At 40.5% G+C, this 20,315-nt stretch overlaps 1 protein-coding gene across 1 annotated transcript in view; it reads right to left on the bottom strand.

The window, feature by feature from the left end:
* Positions 1-20,098, bottom strand: part of ARMH4 (armadillo like helical domain containing 4) — a 111,365-nt gene extending 91,267 nt beyond the window's left edge. The window contains exons 1-4 of the mRNA XM_020285764.2: positions 19,998-20,098; positions 8,667-10,089; positions 3,574-3,825; positions 1,931-2,140 (exon numbers count right to left, since the gene is read on the bottom strand). Coding sequence (XP_020141353.2) covers positions 1,931-2,140; positions 3,574-3,825; positions 8,667-10,032 — 1,828 coding nt within the window. The 5' untranslated portion in view covers positions 10,033-10,089; positions 19,998-20,098. The remainder of the gene's footprint in view (positions 1-1,930; positions 2,141-3,573; positions 3,826-8,666; positions 10,090-19,997) is intronic.
* Between the last annotated feature and the right edge of the window lie 217 nt (positions 20,099-20,315).

Raw genomic sequence — 20,315 nt, 5'->3', positions numbered from 1 at the left:
GCAGCATAAAACTAACTGTGACATTATTAATATATACTAATTAAATGTAAGCGGCATTCCTTGATATTCAGGAGAAATGAATGCTAATTCAAAATCTTATCTTAAACTCAGCAATATAACAGAAAGAATATCTTTTAACCAAGAATGTCTTTTGTAAATCTTGACAAGGATCATAATTTAGACCAAAAACTAACAAAATATATTATCAAAAAAGTAGCTAAAGTTGAATTGTGTAGAAGAAAAGAACTAAAGCACCAGGACATCTTAGGCATGTCAGGAAAATTCTAACATATTTCAATACAACTGCCATCATCTGCTAAATTTAGAAAATTATTGCAGTTTCACAAGTATGGATTATTCACAAATACAATTTTTTTTCTCTGATTTAATGAGCCCTGCTGGGTAAAGCTGTCATCTCCAACTCACGTTAATTTGAGGAAACCTGCTTCTTCCAGATGGCATCGAAAAGAGCAGACAGTTAATATGAGACACTAAACTCAAAGTCACCTGGTGTTTACCTTCATGTGGAGTGCAAGAGCTCTTAGCCTATGAGCCCACTTTGATCTGTTTCTTAAACCAGGATTCCACTGTGGAATTCTCCACACTACTCCTCAACTGTCATTTTTCTCTGTCAGAAGACCACCAGCGTTACCCTGAAAGTCCACGGAAGAGTCTGCTACAAATCTAGCTGAACCATCTTCCCTGCTGTAGAGCTGTAGAAAATAACAGCTCATCCCATGTCTTTATGGCATTAACACATGGCTAATTTAGTGCCCAAAGCTTGCCCGTGTTACCAATTAGTTTAAGAAACTGCACTACAAATCTCTGGACATTTTGCACGTCCAGCCAGGCACTGTTTACCTGCTAAAATGCTGATTACTTGATTAATTATAGGTCATATTTCTACTCTTATTTATTAATGTACAGCCGTGCCCCCAAGTTTCTTCCTCATGCTCAAAGCCAGTGTCTTGGAAAGTATAATTTGGCATGGATTTCTCACAGTATATTTGCCTGTCTCCACATAGTGAAACATTCTAACCCAGAGATGATACGAAGGGCGAATAACTTAGCATTAACAACCAGAGCAATGTTATTAAAATAAAAACAACATTAAAACTTCCATACGAGAAAATCTGGTGGGGAAACTCAACTTCTCCATTTAAAGCTAGTATTCTCAATCCAGCCTGAATACTGGAGTCCCCTAAGGCACTCTTAAAATGTTGATTCCAGATCCCACCCCCCATGCTGTCTTAATCTCAATCACTGGGAGAGGAACTCTGGCACTGGAGTTTTTTGACTTGTGGGGGGAGGGGGGGAAAGGGCATTATTTGAAACCTTAAAATTTGTACCCCCATAATATGCTGAAATAAAAATAAAAATAAAAATATAAAAGCTCTCCAAGGTAGTTCTAATGTTCAACTGTAGTTGAGAACCACTGACATATACTAGGGGCCAGCAAACTTGTTATACAAAGGATCACAACATAGATATTTTAGACTTCGTGGGCCATTTAGTCTCTGTCACAACTCTCACTTCTGCTGCTGTGGCACTAAAGTAGCCATAGACAGTATGTAAATGAATGAATGTGGCTCTGTTTCAATACAGCCTTATTTATGAACACTGAAATTTGAATTTTATATAACTTTTACATGTCACAAAATATTCTTCTTCTTTTGATTTCTCTCCATCATTTAAAAATGTAAAAACTCAAAAAAGGTAAAATTCAAAAATTTTTTTAATGTAAAAACTATTGCTAGCTTACAGGCCATGCAATAATAGGTGGCAGGCCAGATCTGGCTGGGCCATAGTTTACTGACCACTGATCTACACTGCAGATTGAACACACTTCTACTTAATCTTTTCTCTAAGACATTTGCTCAGTGACTCACTCCATCAGTCCTAGAAAAGATCCCCTTCACAGCATGGATACCTTCGGATTCGAGTTGGTCCAGGCCATATGAGGCAGCTGTATTAGCTCGGCTAATGGATGGAGCAACAGTGCTTCTCTCAGAGGATGCCTCAGAAGCAGGAAGTGTGGGGGAAAGGCTGGGTGTCTCCACCATTATTCCTGGGGGCGTCACTGGAGAACCCAGAACTGGTGTGAACTCCTCATCTGGCCCCGTGACTGGGTCCATTAGGTCTGCCAAACACAAGAGACAGGACTTGACCCACAAGATGATCAATATGGGAAACGTAAACACATGCTTTCACAAGAAATGATTGATGAAACTAATATCTCACATACAGTAAGTCTGGCCCTTAGGTCAGCTCTGCTTTCCCATATTGCATCAATCCACCTCCCCAAAGCAAACACTTTACCTTCCAGGAAAATATACTGTCACAAATCAGAACTTGGTTTTTAAATTTTAATCTCCCACTTATTCTATTGGCAATATTATGGATATAGCAGGATTTTATATATTATGTACTACCAAAAGCAAAAGATTTAACAAAAAATGTATTAAAATGTATGCCAAAAACTGCTTTGAAAAGACTGAGCGTCTTTCTCAAAACGAAGTCAGAATAAGAGCCCAGATCTGTGTCTGGAATGTGCTCAATTTCAAAGCAGCCAAATATAGCCATTTATTTCCTAAAGTCTCTAGAATAGTAGTAGCTTGAACGCAGTAGTAACTTGAACACAGATTTGAAAACATCACTGTCCTTAAGAGATCAGAGCATTTATATAGAAAGCATTTTGTAGACATTATTTCAAATCCTTAAAATAACCTATAAGACGGGTAAGTGTTATTTAGAGAGAATCACACCAGGCCTTACAGAAGTTAAGAAACTTGCTTGAGGCCATAGTACTAGTGAGACCAAAACTGGGGTTCACATCCAGGTCCTCGCTGTTGTGACCTCACCCTGTGCCAGCTCCCAGCAGCACAGTTACCAAACAAGGAGAGTGTCCTCAGGAGGTCTGGCCTTTGTGGACCTATAGAGGAGCCACCAGATTTTACCTGGGAACTAAGCCCTCATCCTTTTGGGCTGCACCACACCTCTCAAACAAGAGAGAGCTCACCTTCCTTTCCAGGCAGGGTGTGTGTGTACACTGGTGGCAGGACCCACTGCCTCACTCATTCTATTCTTTACCAACTTACAGAAGAGAACCACTCCCGAAAGAGAGAATGAGAATATGAGAATATGTAAGATACTGAGCTATAAGGACAATGGACACCTTCCAGCTTTTGTTTACTGCTTGTTTGCTAACTGCAAGGCATTATGAGTACATTATGGGATGCAGAAGAAAAAGACAAAAAAACACAGAAACCAGAATCTCTCAGCTAGGACCTGGAACAGGTTAGAGCCTATTAGGGACAGGATGAAGTAAGAATCACTGTGGGGGCGGATGCATGATCAGTGTATAAACAACTTAGTTATAAAAGGGTCACTAGCACACAAAGGAGGGTCTCTGCCTGAAGAAGAGGCCACTGCGTTGGCACTCTGGGGGCTTAGACCCTAGCTCGAGCTAGACAATAAAACTCCTTTTGATAATTACAGCCTCGGTGATTCTGTCTCTCTGTCCTGTGGCCCTGCAAATCCCAAATATAACAAACAACTCCCTCCCTTACAGACCTTCTGCAGCAGGAGTAACTTCCAAAGACAAAGGGACGGCTGTAGTTGCCACTGTAGTGGCCAGAGGCTCCCATTTTCTTGACAGCTGAGTAACACCAGGAACATCGGACTCAGGAGTAGGCGACTCCTTTCCTTCCTCCGTCTCGTCAGTATCTCCAGTAAGCTCGAGGGTAGCAACCTGCTCTTGCGTCACCAAGGATAAAGTGGCTTCTGGTTCTTGAACGGCTGTTGTCATCTCTTGAGTGATGATGTCTTAAAAGGGGGGAAACATTTTAAAATAGAACAAATCCTTATAATTAAAAAAATCACTATATAATTAATAAATTGGGGGCGGGGCAGATAGCTACTTCAGGAATTGAGAAAGCAAAGGGAGAAGTCAGACATAAAATGCCAGTAAATAAATGCTTTCCCTGCTGCTGCTTTCAGGAGTCAGGAATCAATCTAAGACACAGATAAAGAAGTTTATATATATAAACAAGAATAAAATCCAAAACAAAGTAGGAAGATCAACAGCTGAGCTCCCTTTCAGACACTAAGAAACAAAGTATACAGAACAAAGGGGTTACATTCAAAAATTTTCAGAAACATTTGTATATAGTATATTAAGAAGAGTCAAGGAAGTTAGCATTTTAAAACACAAGAATAATAATTCCAATAACTAACGTCTACCAAGTGTCTACCATGTGTCATACGCACACCATGCTAAGTGTATGTTGTACATGATCTTATTTTATAGTCTCATGTGTACTACGGGGAAGTAGGCATCATCCCCTGGAAACTGTATCATAGTAGCCAAGAATGCAGGCTTTAGAGCCAATTTGCCTGGGTCTGAATTCTCACTCAGTCACTTTCTAGCTGTGTGATCTTAAACAAATTACTTCACATCTCTGGGCCTTGGGTACCTCAGCTATAAAATGGAGATAATAATAGTTTTTATCTCATAGAGTTGTATCAAAAATTAAATTACAACAGATAACACATGTAAAACACTTAGTACACACCTGGTACTTGGTAAGTATTCAGTAAACCTCAGCTATTATCAGTCCATTTCACAGAACAACTTAGGTTTAGAGAAGCTAAGGAAACTGCCTAAGGTCACAGAGCCAATGTATTATGTCCAAGGAACACTTGGAGTGGCCTCTGTAGAAGATTTGCATTTGCTTTTCAATCAGAAAAGAAAATGAAATAGACCTGCAGGGTATGATGTATCTCTCATAGGTCCACTTTCTTGACAACATTACAATCCCCTCAAATACATTATTAAAGACTATTTTATTGAAGGAGCTATGCTGGAAGTTTCAAATCCTGTATTGAGCAATTACTAAAAACTTAATTTCTAGAAGATCTTATTACCTCTCTTTTTGTATACACTGGCTATAGATACAAAGCATTTTAGCAAGGCCAGTGAGTTATACAATGAAAAATAACGTTCTAGGGATAGCTGAAAAAAAAATTTCTCTAAGTTTTTGTTAATGATGTCACAATATATCCTATCACTTAAAAACATTTTTCCTTGAAAATAATTTATTTGTTTTAAATAGTATGTTTTTGCTTATTCTTCAGTATAAACAGTTCCTTTTCTTGATATCCATCCAGTTTATACTGTTTTTCTTTTGAATTGAAGAGATGTTTACCTTTGATGGATCGATACACAAGGTTATAGGACAAACAATATGAGTTAGGGTAAGGTTTTGACATGAGCTCCATATTTGTATTTTATACCATTAAGTTTTTCCTTTCTCCAAAAAGATTGTAAATCTCTTGAAAGCCAGGATTCACTGCCTTTTCATATCTCCAACAGCTAGGACAATGCTCTATTTGCCAAAAGAAGAGAATAAAACATAGCTTTGTCATGTTAAGCAGTATGTATTCTCCACATTGCCTTCATTTTTTTTTTTTTTTTTTTTTTTTTGAGACAGAGTCTCGCTTTGTTGCCCAGGCTAGAGTGAGTGCCATGGCGTCAGCCTAGCTCACAGCAACCTCAAACTCCTGGGCTTGAGTGATCCTTCTGCCTCAGCCTCCCGGGTAGCTGGGACTACAGGCATGCGCCACCATGCCCGGCTAATTTTTTATATATATATCAGTTGGCCAATTAATTTCTTTCTATTTATAGTAGAGACGGGGTCTCGCTCTTGCTCAGGCTGGTTTTGAACTCCTGACCTTGAGCAATCCTCCCGCCTCGGCCTCCCAAGAGCTAGGATTACAGGCGTGAGCCACAGCGCCCGGCCTGCCTTCATTTTTGAAAGCATAATGAATACTTCTGAGAAAGTATGTAATAATAAATGCACCATCTATCCTCATGGCTTTATGAAATGTCAAGAAATTTTAAATGCATAACACTTTGAATAAGTGATCGCTGTTACGGAATGAAGAGTGAGAACTAGAAGCAGTATGGGAATTTTTTAAATAACTTCAAAAATTTCCCAACATCTCTCATTCTTTCTACTTCCTGTAGGAAAAAATAATATAATAATAATTATAGATTATTTTTAAAACCTGATCTTCAGCTGAACCAGTTGAAGAACTTGCTGACTCAGAAGACTGACTATAATTTCAAGGTAACTTACCTCTTAATAATATCCAAAAACATCAAGAAATCACTGCATATTCTGAAGAAGATAATTTCCTAAGTGGTCCCTGGGCCCTAAAATGATTGGTATTTGAGTCGTTTACTCTAAAAAAATATTTGTAATCATCTGAAATTATTAGTAATACTTTTTCAGCTATTCTATAACTACTCTTGCCAATAATTGCAAGCTTTCACATTCTTTTTAACTCTATAGGACAAAAAAATAAAAGGAATTAGTTGTCTAGTCCTCTCTCTACAAAGAACATTTAGAAGCTGTCTGATGGATTTGGACAAGGACAATAGGCATTAAATTGGACAATTCCAATCTGAACTGTTCTCTATTTTCATTTATTAATACATTAAATGGATATTCATTGAGTACCTACCATGTGCCACATTGTGCCGTGTGCTAGGAATAAAAAGATGTCACCTATTAAGACTGTACTTTAGTGAGGTGATTATAAATAAGAAGTATATTCAATAATCAAAATAATTTTTTAAAATTACCAAAACCATTTTATGTTTTAGGCCGTATTAATACAAACTCATGCAAGTCTAGTACATAAGAATCATGGATTCAATTACGCAATGAATAATCTGGGGCCATATGACTTAATGCTCCAGAAATACAAGCCCTACAAAGAACTTAAGTAAATTTCTTGTTCAGTCATGTCTAATATCTTCCTGGCCATGTGGACCCTCTAATTCTATGTAAAAAACCAACTTACAAAACATTTTCTGGAAGCTTTTATGAAAACAGCACACGAGGTCTTTTGGTCTTTAAAAAATGAATTAAACATGCAAAATTCAATCTTTCTTTTATCATTCATCGATCAATGATGTCTCATCAGTTTAATTCAGTCTCAGTAACACTTCATAAAACATATTACTAATTTAATATTTTCCATTAATTGGGCTACCTGGCTGAAGTAACACATTGGACATGTTCTAAAACAATTTGAAATGAGCATGGACACGTTATACTGAGCATTTCCTTCCTGCTGTTGTTATCTGACCAACTAAACATAATAAAAGAAAAACATTTTCCAGCAGCAACAAATATAAGGCTTGCCAGCTTATAACATTCACAGGCGTAGATACCAAGAGAAAGTAGGAAATTGAAAATGCAGAACCAAGCCAGCATACAATTTATCCTTCCGCCCTTATCTCTAGATGTTTTTTTGGGGGGAAAGCAAAGTCAGAGAACTCATATGGTTAATACTATGAGATAAATACAGTATTTACCTAAAGCTTTTTTGTAAGAAATATAAGTGATGTATGTTTTACAGCAATGTGAATACAAGTATTCAACATTGTTTATTACACCATTTAAACATACAGCTAATCATTTGTATTTTTGTATATTTATATATTTTCATAATACAACATTATACAAATATTAGTCTATATCAGAGTTTCTCAACCTCAATGACATTAACATGTTGGCTTGAATAATAATGTTGTGTTGGGGGCTGTCCTACGTATTCTAAGATGTTTAGCAACAACCCTGCCCTTTACCTACTAGATGCCAATAACATCTCTTAACTATAACAACTAAAAATGTCTCCAAACACTGCTTCCTGTGCCCTGGGGGAGGGGGAAAGCAGAACCATCCCAGTTGAAGACTACTGGTCTATATGCAGGGTTTATATTTGGGTGTAATTTTTATATAAAATACATGATTTATTTGCACACTTTTGCCTTTCATTAAAACATTAACCTTTTGGCCGGGCGCGGTGGCTCACGCCTGTAATCCTAGCTCTCTGGGAGGCCGAGGCGGGCGGATTGCTCGAGGTCAGGAGTTCGAAACCAGCCTGAGCAAGAGCAAGACCCCGTCTCTACTATAAATAGAAAGAAATTAATTGGCCAACTAATATATATAGAAAAAATTAGCCGGGCATGGTGGCGCATGCCTGTAGTCCCAGCCACTTGGGAGGCTGAGGCAGAAGGATTGCTTGAGCCCAGGAGTTTGAGGTTGCTGTGAGCTAGGCTGATGCCACGGCACTCATTCTAGCCTAGGCAACAAAGCGAGACTCTGTCTCAAAAAAAAAAAAAACATTAACCTTTTAAGAAACAATGATATAGCACCTCTTGTATTTTCCTGGATAGAGCTGGAACCCATTCTATTAAGTGAGGTATCTCAAGAATGGAAAAACAAGCACCACATGTACTCACCAGCAAACTGGTATTAACGGATCAACACCTAAGTGGACATATAGGAATAACATTTATCGGGTGTTGGGAGGGGGAGGAGGGGATGGGTATATACAAACATAATGAGTGAAATGTGCAACATTTGGGGGATGGTCACGCTTGAAGCTCTGACTCGAGGGGGGAGGGGGGCATGGGCAATATACATAACCTTAACATTTGTACCCACATAATGTGTTGAAATAAAAAAAAAAAATTAAGCTATTTCTAAATTGCCAATTAAAAAAGAAACCATAAGACCAAATTAAAAGATTCAAAATTAAACAAAGCCTGTTGTGGTTTTCTTTTTTTTTTCTTTCTTTCTTTCTTTTACCTTTCAATGTATTTCCCAACAGCCGATATGCCTCAGACTCATATTCAGAGATGGAAACAGTGGTCTCTAAGAAGAACATGGCATCTCTTTCCTTGGCAGATTCTGTGAAGTCTCCTGTACTTTGGAACAGGTTCACAACAGAAACTTCTGCATCTTCCATCAGACTTGTGGGGGTAAAGGAACTTTGATCAGTGAAGGCAGGTGATCGCTCATCCCCTTGCACTATGAGTAGGGCTGTCCCCATGTGTGTTTCCCCTTCAGGCAGCCCCAGAGCCACCTCTGAAGCCTCTGTCAGAGCCTGGCCCCCTTCCACATCCTCATGGCTTGCTTGTGCTGTCTGGGACATTTCCACTCTCATCTGAGCCTCTGCACTGTCTCCAGACTTTGGAGTCTTTATCTGGCTTACACTGTGTAATTTGGTGTCATCCCACTCATCACTTAAGACAGAGGCAGCTGGGACAGCTGTGCTGACACTCACTGTGACTTCTGGGGCTCCCAGCAGACTGTCAGTTTCTGGCTCAACACTGAGTGTGTACTTGGAAGTCATGAATGATTGCTTGGTGTCAGTAGCCTGAGTATCATCAGCTGTCATCTGCAAAGACTGCTCCCTATCAGGTGTGAGGCTTTCAGGATCAGTGCCTGCCATGGACGCAGCACTGGGAAAAGAAGTTGTCCTATAGTCTGTGTCTGCTTCAAATTTCTCAGTCCTTGGATTGGTGGTTAGTATTTCCTTAGTATTCACATAGGATGAAGATGAATGTCCCAAACTAACTCCTTCCTGACTTTCAGTTGCAAACAATTGATTATCCACATAATTCAGAAAACCTTGTGTTGCTTCTGTTGTCTCTTCTACAATGGGCTGAATGTTGGTACTCCCCAGGGGTTCCTCCTTTTCATCAATATTCAGAGAAGCAGTTGCAGTGATAGCAATGGTTAACATGGCCTTGGAAAGTCTGCTTTCAGGAGACATTCCCTCTGGCTGGCTGGAACCAAACACTTTTTCACCTGCTGGGACCGCTGGCTCAGTAGCAGTATAAACACCAGGGTTATTAGGCTGCAGGAGCCCAGCTCCTACAGAATGGGTTTCTTTGTTAATCAAGAATACTTTATTTAATGACACAGCTGTTGGTCCTGCTGACACTATCAGTGGATCTTCAGAGACCACCATTTGAGGAGTCTGCTTTGAGGTAACAGAGCTATTTTCTAGGTCATCTGTGTTTGTCTTCTCAAACTGCCCTTTTTCTGCAGGAACATGTGCTATCTCACTCCTTTCCATTTTGGGAAAGGCCAGACATTGTGTGGCAAAGTTGAGAAGCAGAAGGCTACAGAAAGCCAGACAAATGTGCAATACGATTGGTCTGCTCATAGTGGAAGAGAAATGTGCACATAAATCGGCAGAGTTGACAATTCCAGTAATTGAGTCCTGCAGAAAAATAAAGCACATCGAACTGTCATAGATATATATTTTGTAAATAAGTCCTTTAAATTAAACCAATAAGTAAAATAATCTCCTTGACTTCACACACAGAGATGGTAGGTAGGAGAGGGCTGTTCTATTTCTTTGTACCCTTGAGACATGGATAACCCAGTTCATTTTTCCCTGATGAATATTTCTGATTTAACTTGAAGCTCCCTAGAAAAAGGTACACGCAGTTCAAGTATTAGGTTCATTGTTTCTTAAATACCTACTTGAAATAAACTACCCTTGAAGTCACATTTACAAAATTCTCTCCAAATTCCTCTATTAATCACGTTGTTAAATGACTACAGAAATAGCAACATGTCAGAGATATAAAAAGTAAATCTTACACATTCATTCAAAAAATTTTTTCAGTGTTGCCATGGTCTGAATGTTTGCATCCACAAAATGCACATGTTGAAACCTAATCACTAATGTGATGGTACTACAAAGTGGGGCCTTTGGGAAGTGATTCCATGGGAATGGGATTAGTGCCCTTATAAAAGAGACCCCAGAGAGCTCCCTCACCCCTTCCACCATGTCATGAAGTAAAACGGGGCCATCTATGAACCAGAAAGTGGACCCCATAACCAGACACCAAATCTGCTGGTGATCTCGGACTTTCCAGCCTGCAGAACCGTGAGAAATAAATTTCTGTTGTTTAAAAGCTACCTTGTTTATGGTATGTTGTTATAGCAGCCCAAATGGACTAAGACAGCATGTTTTAAAACTTATTTAATATCATTATTAAATACTGAATGCCAACAGGGCATGGTGGCTCATGCCTGTAATCCTAGCACTCTGGGAGGCTGAGGCAGGAGGATCACTTGAGCTCAGGAGTTCAACAGCAGCCTGAGCAAGAATGACACCCCATCTCTACCAAAAAGAAAAACATTCAAAAAAGTTAAATAAATAAATACTGAATGCCAGTTACTTTCAAGTTTAAAGTATATAAATAATTTTCAATTAAAATATATCTTTTAAATGCCTAAATCATTTCTTATTCTCTGCAACAACTATGAAAATTATAGGCAAAACCTTCATGTTTCAAAACTTAAGGATTAGAAAAGGTATAAGTGTTAGGCAATGTAAATAAATGGTTTTAGAAAAATACAAAACATTTTAAATTAGCAATCTTTACTGAATACTAATTACTATAAGATTTAGATGTATTATATTATTTAAAATAAACTATTTATGCTCTCATTACAACTAAAACTATATTAAAATTGCTAATTTTCCCCCAAATCTAAAGGTTTTAGTTGTTTTTTAACTATTTTGCTGAGTAGGGCTCTTTCTTTTTCCATCATTAGAAATTTCTCAGATGCTACAAGTTTTCTAGAAAATTAAACTAGAAATGAAAATTCTAAAATAGAAAACTTATCTTTATAAAAGTTATGTTTTTTCTTTCTTTCTCATCTAATCATCCAACTATCTAACTTAAGCACACAATGTGCACATGTGAAATAGAGAAATTTAAATTTTTATGTAACATTCTCACCTTAGGGATTTCAAAGCTTCTACATATTATTCCATTTAGCCTTATAGGTCCTTTTAAGAAAGAAAAAAGGTCAAGTCCTCAGAGCATGATCTATGTGGCCAAACACAAAAAGAAAGCTGAATTTTTCCTTTGAGGAAAGAGAACTCCATGGATTCAGAGCTAAGGCCACAGGCCAACTACAGCACCACATGACTGTGCCATCTCGGAGTCCAGCCTTCAGATGATCACAGCCCTGGCTGACATCTTGACTGCACCTTCTTAAGAGACCTGAGCCAGGACCACCCAGCTAAGCTACTCTCAGATCCCTGATGCACAGACATGGTATGAAATAACAAACATTTATTTTTGTTTTAAGTCGTTAAGTTTTGGGGTAATTTGGCACACAGAAAGCTTGAGTCCCCAGTACCGTGGGAAAATACAGGAACGGAATGGTGTTATAAGGTATCATGGTGCCATGTGCAGAAAAGGAATGGCAGCACAGCAGGGATCATAAATTTAACAGTAGAAGAAAAATTGAAGCCAGAGATGACCAGGATTAACATAAGCCCCCCCAAGAATCCTCATAGTGAAAAGGATGCTAAGTTTTTCCATATGTATGATGGAGATTTGTACCAATGTTATTTAAGTATTAAATTACATATAAGTAGTTAGCATTGTTTTTTTAAAAAGAGAATATAGGAAAGATATTTGATAAAGAGAGACTAGCATGTCAACATCCTGGACATCAGTTATCACTTTACTTTAGATGAGCCAGAAAGCATCCCAGTTCATAGCAGGGAACAGATCTCTGTATTTGGCCGGCTGCCTCTGTTTACCTTCCTGAAAACAAAAACATATGAGGGCTGTGAAGCAAGAGTATTCACAATCAATGAAACTACACCTTTGGATTTCTGTAGACAAGCTGAGTTTTAAACTCTAACTACAGGGTCAAAGAGAGGTAAAAGTTATAGAACTCTTTGGTTCATTTCTGATCTGTTCAGATAGCTGTCCCTTCCTAAACAAATATTTTCCCATTCAGTGAAATCTTATTCAACATCCCAGAAGATGGAAGGTGTGACCTAAAAGCTTGGTCTACATAATCCCAAATAGCTGGCTAAAAACCTGAAAGCCCCAGGCCATCATAAATGGGAATAGAGATTGGAGGGATGTGGATTTGCATCAGAAAAATGATTCCTGAATCCTAGCTTTATTTGTTTTTTTTCTTTTTTTTTCTTTTATTTTTTTTTGTAGAGACTAGACCTTACTATGTTGCTCAGGCTGGTCTTGAACTCATAGCCTCTAGCAATCTTCCTGCCTTGGCCTCTCCAAGTGCTGGCATGAGCCACCACACCTGGCCGAATCCTAGCTTTATTATCGTTAAAAGTTACTATGTGATACTGGGCAAGCAGCCTCAGTTTCTCCGTTGACAAAATGAGGAGTTAAAATGATCTTTGAAATCCCTTCTACCTCCAAGATTTTATTTTCGCATCTCATGTATATGACATAAAATAAAACTACAAATATTTCCATATTCTTATAATTTTGCCATCCAGTAGAAAAGGCACCCAGATGGTGGAATGGATGTTTCACATTTTATTTGTATGTTCTGGAGTCATGTGGACTGAAAGGAAAATTTTATGAACAAATTAGATAGGGGAGAGAGGAAGCAAAAAAGGAAGATTTAATATAGCCTCAATTGCCTTTCCAAAACATAATTTTCCTTCAAGGTTTTATTTTCATCTATATCTTGAGTTTTAGAATTTTTGTGTGAAGGGATTTCTGCCATTGCCCTAAAAGACTTTCCTTCTGTGATTAAGTGTCAGCCACCTGCTTTCTAAATCCAATTACAACAGAAAAAGTGGGGGTGAACCACAAGCCTTTTCTATGTCTGCGAATTGAGGCCATATGTTCCTTCTCCCCACTATTCAAAGCAACGTCTGAACTTTAAAAGAAGGAGAAAAAGACAGCCTGCAGGAACAGCAGCAGGGAACACGTCTGCAACTCGCACAAACTGGTAGACGACCTTCAAGTTCCAGGTCTTTCTCCATCTTTCAAAGCCAGGTACAGGTTCACATAGCCACTCCCACGAGTATGATGTCCCACAATGGGAGTTTTGTGACGTTAGGGAATAAATAAGACTGACTGCTGTCAGAAATTCATTGACAATATTTCTTAACCTAAATAATCATCTGCAACCATATTTTGAAGGCTATTGGGCTTTTCTTTTTTCCTCCACACTGTATCCCCTACCTGGCAAAGTGCCTGGCACAGAGGAAATGCTCAGTAAATATTGGCTGAACAAACAGATGACTGTCTACAACCCGCTTTGCTGGGAGAGGTGGAAGGAGGGGGGATTTCTTTGCTTGTTAGAATTGTTAGTTATCTTAAATTAACTCAATCACAAGAATATTTAACAAACAAACAAAAAGAACATTTACTTTTTCTTCATGCTGTGTCTTTGGATGCTGCTTTCTTTTCACAAGATGTCACTGCAAATTAATCCAGATAAATAAACCCTAACCAAATTACTGATATTCGATATTCGCTTCAAACAGCTAAAAAAGCATCTCCTTCAGAGCAAGTCAGTAGCACTTTGTCCATCATTCGCTATCAAGGTATCTATCCTAATGGCTTGGCAGTCCTCTGAACAATTTACAGCATTTCTGCCACCAGTAGGCAGATAAGCTGTTCTGTCAAGCATTATCTTTAACAATCTTAAATAGATACAGTCCAGAATCTTTCTTTGTCAAGTCTAGGCCTACTCAAGTTTCAAAGACAAATGAAAGACAACATTAAAAAATACAGCCTTGACCATCTTGTTAGACTTAATCAGATTTAACACTTGGTTAATATTTTTCCAATTTAAATGAATACTGATATTTCAGTACATTACCAAAATGAAGATATAGAAGCAAAATCAGTATGTTAAAGCATTCTCATCAGCGACAAGGCTACTATCTCCAAAATATTTTGAGTTTTGTGTATACTATACAAGGAACATGAGTATTGCCCCCAAGAGTGCTCAAGACACAGCAGGGCTTAGAGTATACCAATAAACTGGTGACAATTTGCCTTTATTTTCCTTTTCTCATGATAAACACAAATACTGTAAATAGCTGGTATGAGGTGGGGAAGAAAGTCACCTAATCTTTGCTTTTCATTGTCTATAGGAAGTTACTTTGATGCCACCACAAACACAACCATCTTCTTTGCCTAAATTTTGGTGTCATCTTGAACTCTTCGCTCCTTTCCATTCCAGATTCACAATTTCTATGAATCCGTCCCTCATAATCTCTCTTGGAATTGTCCCTCTGGTCACCTCACTGGATTGTCATTATTTTAATTGCCTCTCAATTGATGACCCTGTCTAGACTCTCTCCTCTCTGATCCATTTTTTACAATCCAGATGGTTTATTTTTAAAAATAAAAATGACAGTAATCAGTCAAAATTGGCTACCATTTGGGAGATGCTAGGTGCCAAGTGTTCTAAGAGCCTTATGGAAATTATCTTAGTTAATCCTTACAACAACCTAATGAGGTAGATACTATTATTATCCCCATTTTTTTAGATGAGAAAATGACAGGCTTATAGAGGATAATTAACTTGCCTAAGTGACAGCGTCTGGTTTCGATCTTCTGGATTCTGTTAGACTTCAAGGTCTCCACCTTTGCCATACAACTCTCCGCTTTCTCAAAACACATCGTATAATGTGCCCAAACACACAATTGCCAAATTCTGTATCTATCATGCAACTCCACACCACTAGTGCCCAGTACAAACACCATCACCAGTCACATAGTTTGCCCTCTTACATGCCATACTCATTTCAAGCTCCTAAGTTTGCTCTTGCCACTGCATGAGCCATGAGACTCCCTACTTCCTCCCTATCCAAGTATCCATACTCTAGCTCCCCAGGTCACGTCCATTTACTAATCGCTATCATCACAAAAATGCCAGGCCCATTCTCTTCCCACTCTTCTCTAAGCTTCTCTAAGACAAATCATCATGTCTGTAAGTTTTGTCACCTCAAATGGGATTATGCTCCTTGCACAAAAACACTGTCTTTAAGCTTCCTTTGTTTGCCATGTAATGGCAGGCAGTAGGCACATAGAGGAGGTATTTAATAAATATTCGCTGGTGTAAAACGAATATAAATAAACATTTAAGAATGTGAAGGAGGCCAGGTGCAGTGGCTCATACCTGTACTCCCAGGACTTTGGAAGGCCAAGGTGGGAAGATTGCTTGAGGCCAGGCATTTAAGACCAGCCTGGGCAACATAGTGAGACCATGTCTCAAAAAGTTTAAAAATCAGCCTGCCATGGCAGTATCTGCCTGTAGTCTCAGCTACTCTGGAGGCTGAGGCAAGAGGATTGCTTGAGGCCAGTAGTTCAAGGCTGCAATGAGCTGATTGTGCCACTGTACTCCAGCCTGGGCAACAGAGTGAGACTCTTTGTCTCTAAAATTAAATTAAAATTAAAAATTAATTTAATTTTAGAAGAATGTGAAAAATTGATCAGAGCCTTCATTTTGTATTGTAAGATTTTTCAATGATACTTCATGGTCTATCTATATCTAACTGTATGATTTGTTCAGTACCTATCTAATTTTGGCTACTTATTCAATGTATCATTTTAATAATAACTTCTGTATTCTTATTTCTGCTATATGTTAGGGTTTCAGAGTTTATTTCACACACACTAAAAAAAAAAATAGATAAACAGCTACAGGTAACAAGTCTCAGAGCTTCAGGTCAACTTGCTTCCCAAATACCATCTCACCATTTAAAATACAGTTAGTGGGCCGGGTGTAGTGGCTCAAGCCTGTAATCCTAGCACTCTGGGAGGCTCAGGCAGGCAGATCATTTGAGCTCAGGAGTTCGAGACCAGCCTGAGCAAGAGTGAGACCCCACCTCTCCTAAAAAAAATAGAAATAAATTAGTTGGATAACTAAAAATATACAGAAAAAATTAGCCAGGCATGGTGGCACATGCCTGTAGTACCAGCTATTCAGGAGTCTGAGGCAGGAGGATAGCTTGAGCCCAGGAGTTAGAGACTGCTGTGAGCTAGGCTGATGCCATGGCACTCTAGCCTGGGCAACAGAGTAAGACTCTGTCTCAAAAAAAAAAAAAAAAAAAAAATACAATTAGTGGCCGGGCGTGGTGGCTCACGCCTGTAATCCTAGCACTCTGGGAGGCTGAGGCCGGCGGATTGCTCGAGGTCAGGAGTTCGAAACCAGCCTGAACAAGAGCGAGACCCCGTCTCTACTATAAAAATAGAAAGAAATTAATTGGCCAACTAACATATATATATATAAAAAATTAGCTGGGCATGGTGGCGCATGCCTGTAGTCCCAGCTACTCGGGAGGCTGAGGCAGAAGGATTGCTTGAGCCAGGAGATTGAGGTTGCTGTGAGCTAGGCTGACGCCATGGCACTCACTCTAGCCTAGGCAACAAAGCGAGACTCTGTCTCAAAAAAAAAAAAAAAATACAATTAGTGATTCTTTGATTGATAAGGGAAAAAGGAAATTCTTCTCCTTCTTCATTTATCTTAGTAATCTTCATTTTGTGCTTTTCAAGCCCCTCCCTCAATGATTAATTTGTCATTGTCTTACTTTTCCTTTTTTAGTCCTTAAGGCTCTCACTATCAATACTATTTCATGTGTCATGTGTCTAAAGCTGAGCTTACCAAGACTCTGACTCTGTATAATCCATCTGTGGCACAAAGCATTAAGGTAACACATTTCTGACTCACTGTGTTTCTGACAACTGTCACTGGTCTGTTATACTGGCTTTAAGATCTGGGCCGTAGCTATCCTTCACTGTAAATTAAATAGCTGGAATGACAGATGATCCTTTTAGCAGCATGCTCCATCACAGTGGAAGGAGGGAGAATGGAGTCATCACGAAGAAAAGCATGGTCCCCCAGGAGGAAAGCAGAACCAGAGCTGACAGTAAAGAGGGTGAGTGGGCTGGGGTCAAGATGGTTACTCTAGAAACTACCAGCAGAGTGCTTTACTGTCCCTGCAGACTACAACTAAGTTCTTCATACTGTACCCACAAGCTTTAGTCTCTACAATGGAGTGATATAGACAAATGAAGATGTCTGCACTTATCACCCCTCCATATCGTCCTATCCCTGGGAGAAGATGATGGACTTGAAGATTTTAAAATGGCTTCAAACTCCAATCGCCCTCAAACTACAGAAATGTGAGCAATTTGAAGTATCTCTAACATCACTCACAAATGGAATGTCATTTTTTCCCCTAGATATTTCCATGAAGCTGCCTCTCTCAGCTTTTCATGTAGATGAAGTGACCTAGGACTCTTCTGCTGTCTGCAGAATCCTGTCCTGATCAATCTTGATCAAGCTCTTGTCTAACCGTTAGTTTTTTTCAGTACCCAAGTGGACACTTTATTTCTGTTTTGTGTGTGTGTGTGTGTGTGTGTGTGTGTGTGTGTGGTTCACAAACCTCATTTGCTTGGTAAGATCTCTAAATAACAGTTGGCATTTAAAGGGAAACTGAAACCAGATTAAAATAATTTTCTTTTTCTTGTACTTTACCAAGTAAACACAATACAGAAAAATAAGATTGACCACACATCTTAATTAGGAAATGAGTTTTCATTTTATAGAAATTAAACCCAGGTTCCCTCGAAACAGAGAGCTTCCCTATATGAGAACAAACAAAATTCAGGTAACAAAAAATACAATTCCGTACACAACTTTTCAGGCAAACATCTACTGAATAAAGAGTAAAGTACACCTGTAGTTGAAGAGCAGAAAATTTCCATCTTCCTCTTTTTGATTCTATACTTAAATATTTAGCATCAAACCATTTCTGTAATACCAAATTGTGATATTGCAAAGGTCTAGCAGGAAATGCCTAGAATATAGGGTAAGAAACCTCCCATGAAAACAAAGACAAATTCACATCTGTCTAATTGGCTCTGTTGCTGTAGCTACCTTAGACTTGGTGAGCCTTGGGAGTTTTGTAAATAAATGCAATCAATATCAAGTCGGCAGCGTAAGTGCTTGGTTCATTATCATGACAAATATAACAAACACCACTTTATTCATAAGAGCAAGTCAGATTAGCTTTAAATCTCTACTGTGCGTAAAAGCAGCAATGGTTCTGATACTGTGAAACCTTACCTAGTTTTGAGTGTGTCTTTCAATAGATGCTATAGTGGGGGTCTGCTGGCAAGTGGCAGAAATCAGTGACTCTGTAGATGCTTGGCTGAAAGGACACTCCTTGGAGCACAACAGCAGTACTCGTGATCAAGGAAGCACACAAAAATGAGGGAGAAGCATGCAAATTCTGACCATGTATTTTGCTTCTAGGAGAAGAGATCCTTCAGAACTTTAGGGATGGTTTTGTAAACCACTCCTCACTCCCCCTTAAGTTTCAAACTAAAACTTCCAAATAAAGAAGGCAGACACTCTAAAGCAGCCTCCGCTCCTCTATTCCGCTCAGTTCTGCACTGGAATTAGGTGCCAAAAGCCACGCATATCCTCGCAATCAGCTTGGAAAGGTAAGGATTCCTCCTATCTGAGAACCCAAAACTCTTGAGGGTCTAATGATTTGTTAGCCCCGGCTGCCTCCTCGCCAGCCAGGGCTCTACATGTTTGTAACCTACGGAGGTCAGGTTCTGTCGGGGACCGCCACGCACATGCGACATCTGGGCACCTCCGGCAGCACCTCCCAACCGTGCCGGAGTGCTATTCTCGCCTCCTCCAAGTCTAACCCACAGGCCCTTTTTCTACGAAGTGACCTTTCCAAGGAGCATCTTCCAGCAGTGTCCTGAGGGGCCGGTCAGGGGCAGCAAGGAGGCTCCCCATCTCTGCGCTAAACACTCAACTGTTTGTTTTCCGCAAAGTGGCAGAACACATCTCGGTGGCCGCCGCAGCCTCTATTCGCCCCTCAATTGCTAGGCTCTGAGACGCACTGGGGACATTGCGATTGAGGGTGGGAAAGGAGTAAACCGTTGTCTTCCGGGAACTTCTCTCTTCCTGCTGCGGGATCGCGAGCGGAGGGAAAGAAAGAAAAGCCCACACAAAAGCAGCCGGCCCTGCAAGCTCCGCCAGCACAAAGGCCCGCTCGCTGGTGCGGAGCCGGGAGGCTGGGCTGGAGCAAGGGGTGCGCTGCGTCCTCCGAGGCCTGCGCGTCGCGCCCCGCGCTCCCGGAGCTGCCCCCGCGCGCCCCGCGCCCGGGCACCGCGTTCCGGCGGACGCTCTGGGCGCTCGCCTGGCGCGCCCGGAGCTGCACCGCTCCCTGGGCTGCACCGCTCCTGGGGCGACCCCGCGCCACCCGGGGCTCCGGCTCCGTCCCCGCCCCGGCGCCACGTCTGCAGCCGCGGCCGCCCGAGAGGCACGAGCCGGGACGGTCCTCACCTGTGCGCCTTCAGCCGAGCAGCGCGCGGAGGACAGCGGCGGCGCCGGCGCTCGGCATCTCCGCGGCGGGCCCTGCGGCGGCGGCGACTCCCTCCGCTGTCTGGGACGCCAGGGGGAGGGAGCTTCGCTTCGTTGCTTATTCATAAGGCCGCGGCTACGGCTAGGGATTGGGCGGCGGGTAGGTGTGCCCGCCCCGGCTCCGCGGGCACTGACGGACGATGCTGTCGCCCCACGCCCCTCGGCGCCCACTGCCCCGCCTCCGCCTCCACGCCCGGGCGGCTTCTGCTCGGGTCTCGGCGCCTGGGACCCCTCCGGAGA

This window comes from Microcebus murinus, chromosome 6 (assembly GCF_040939455.1).
Source record: "Microcebus murinus isolate Inina chromosome 6, M.murinus_Inina_mat1.0, whole genome shotgun sequence".
NCBI classification, from domain to species: domain Eukaryota; kingdom Metazoa; phylum Chordata; class Mammalia; order Primates; family Cheirogaleidae; genus Microcebus; species Microcebus murinus.
Note: the sequence above shows the minus strand (reverse complement) of the source record. Positions and strands in the feature narration are given on the sequence as shown.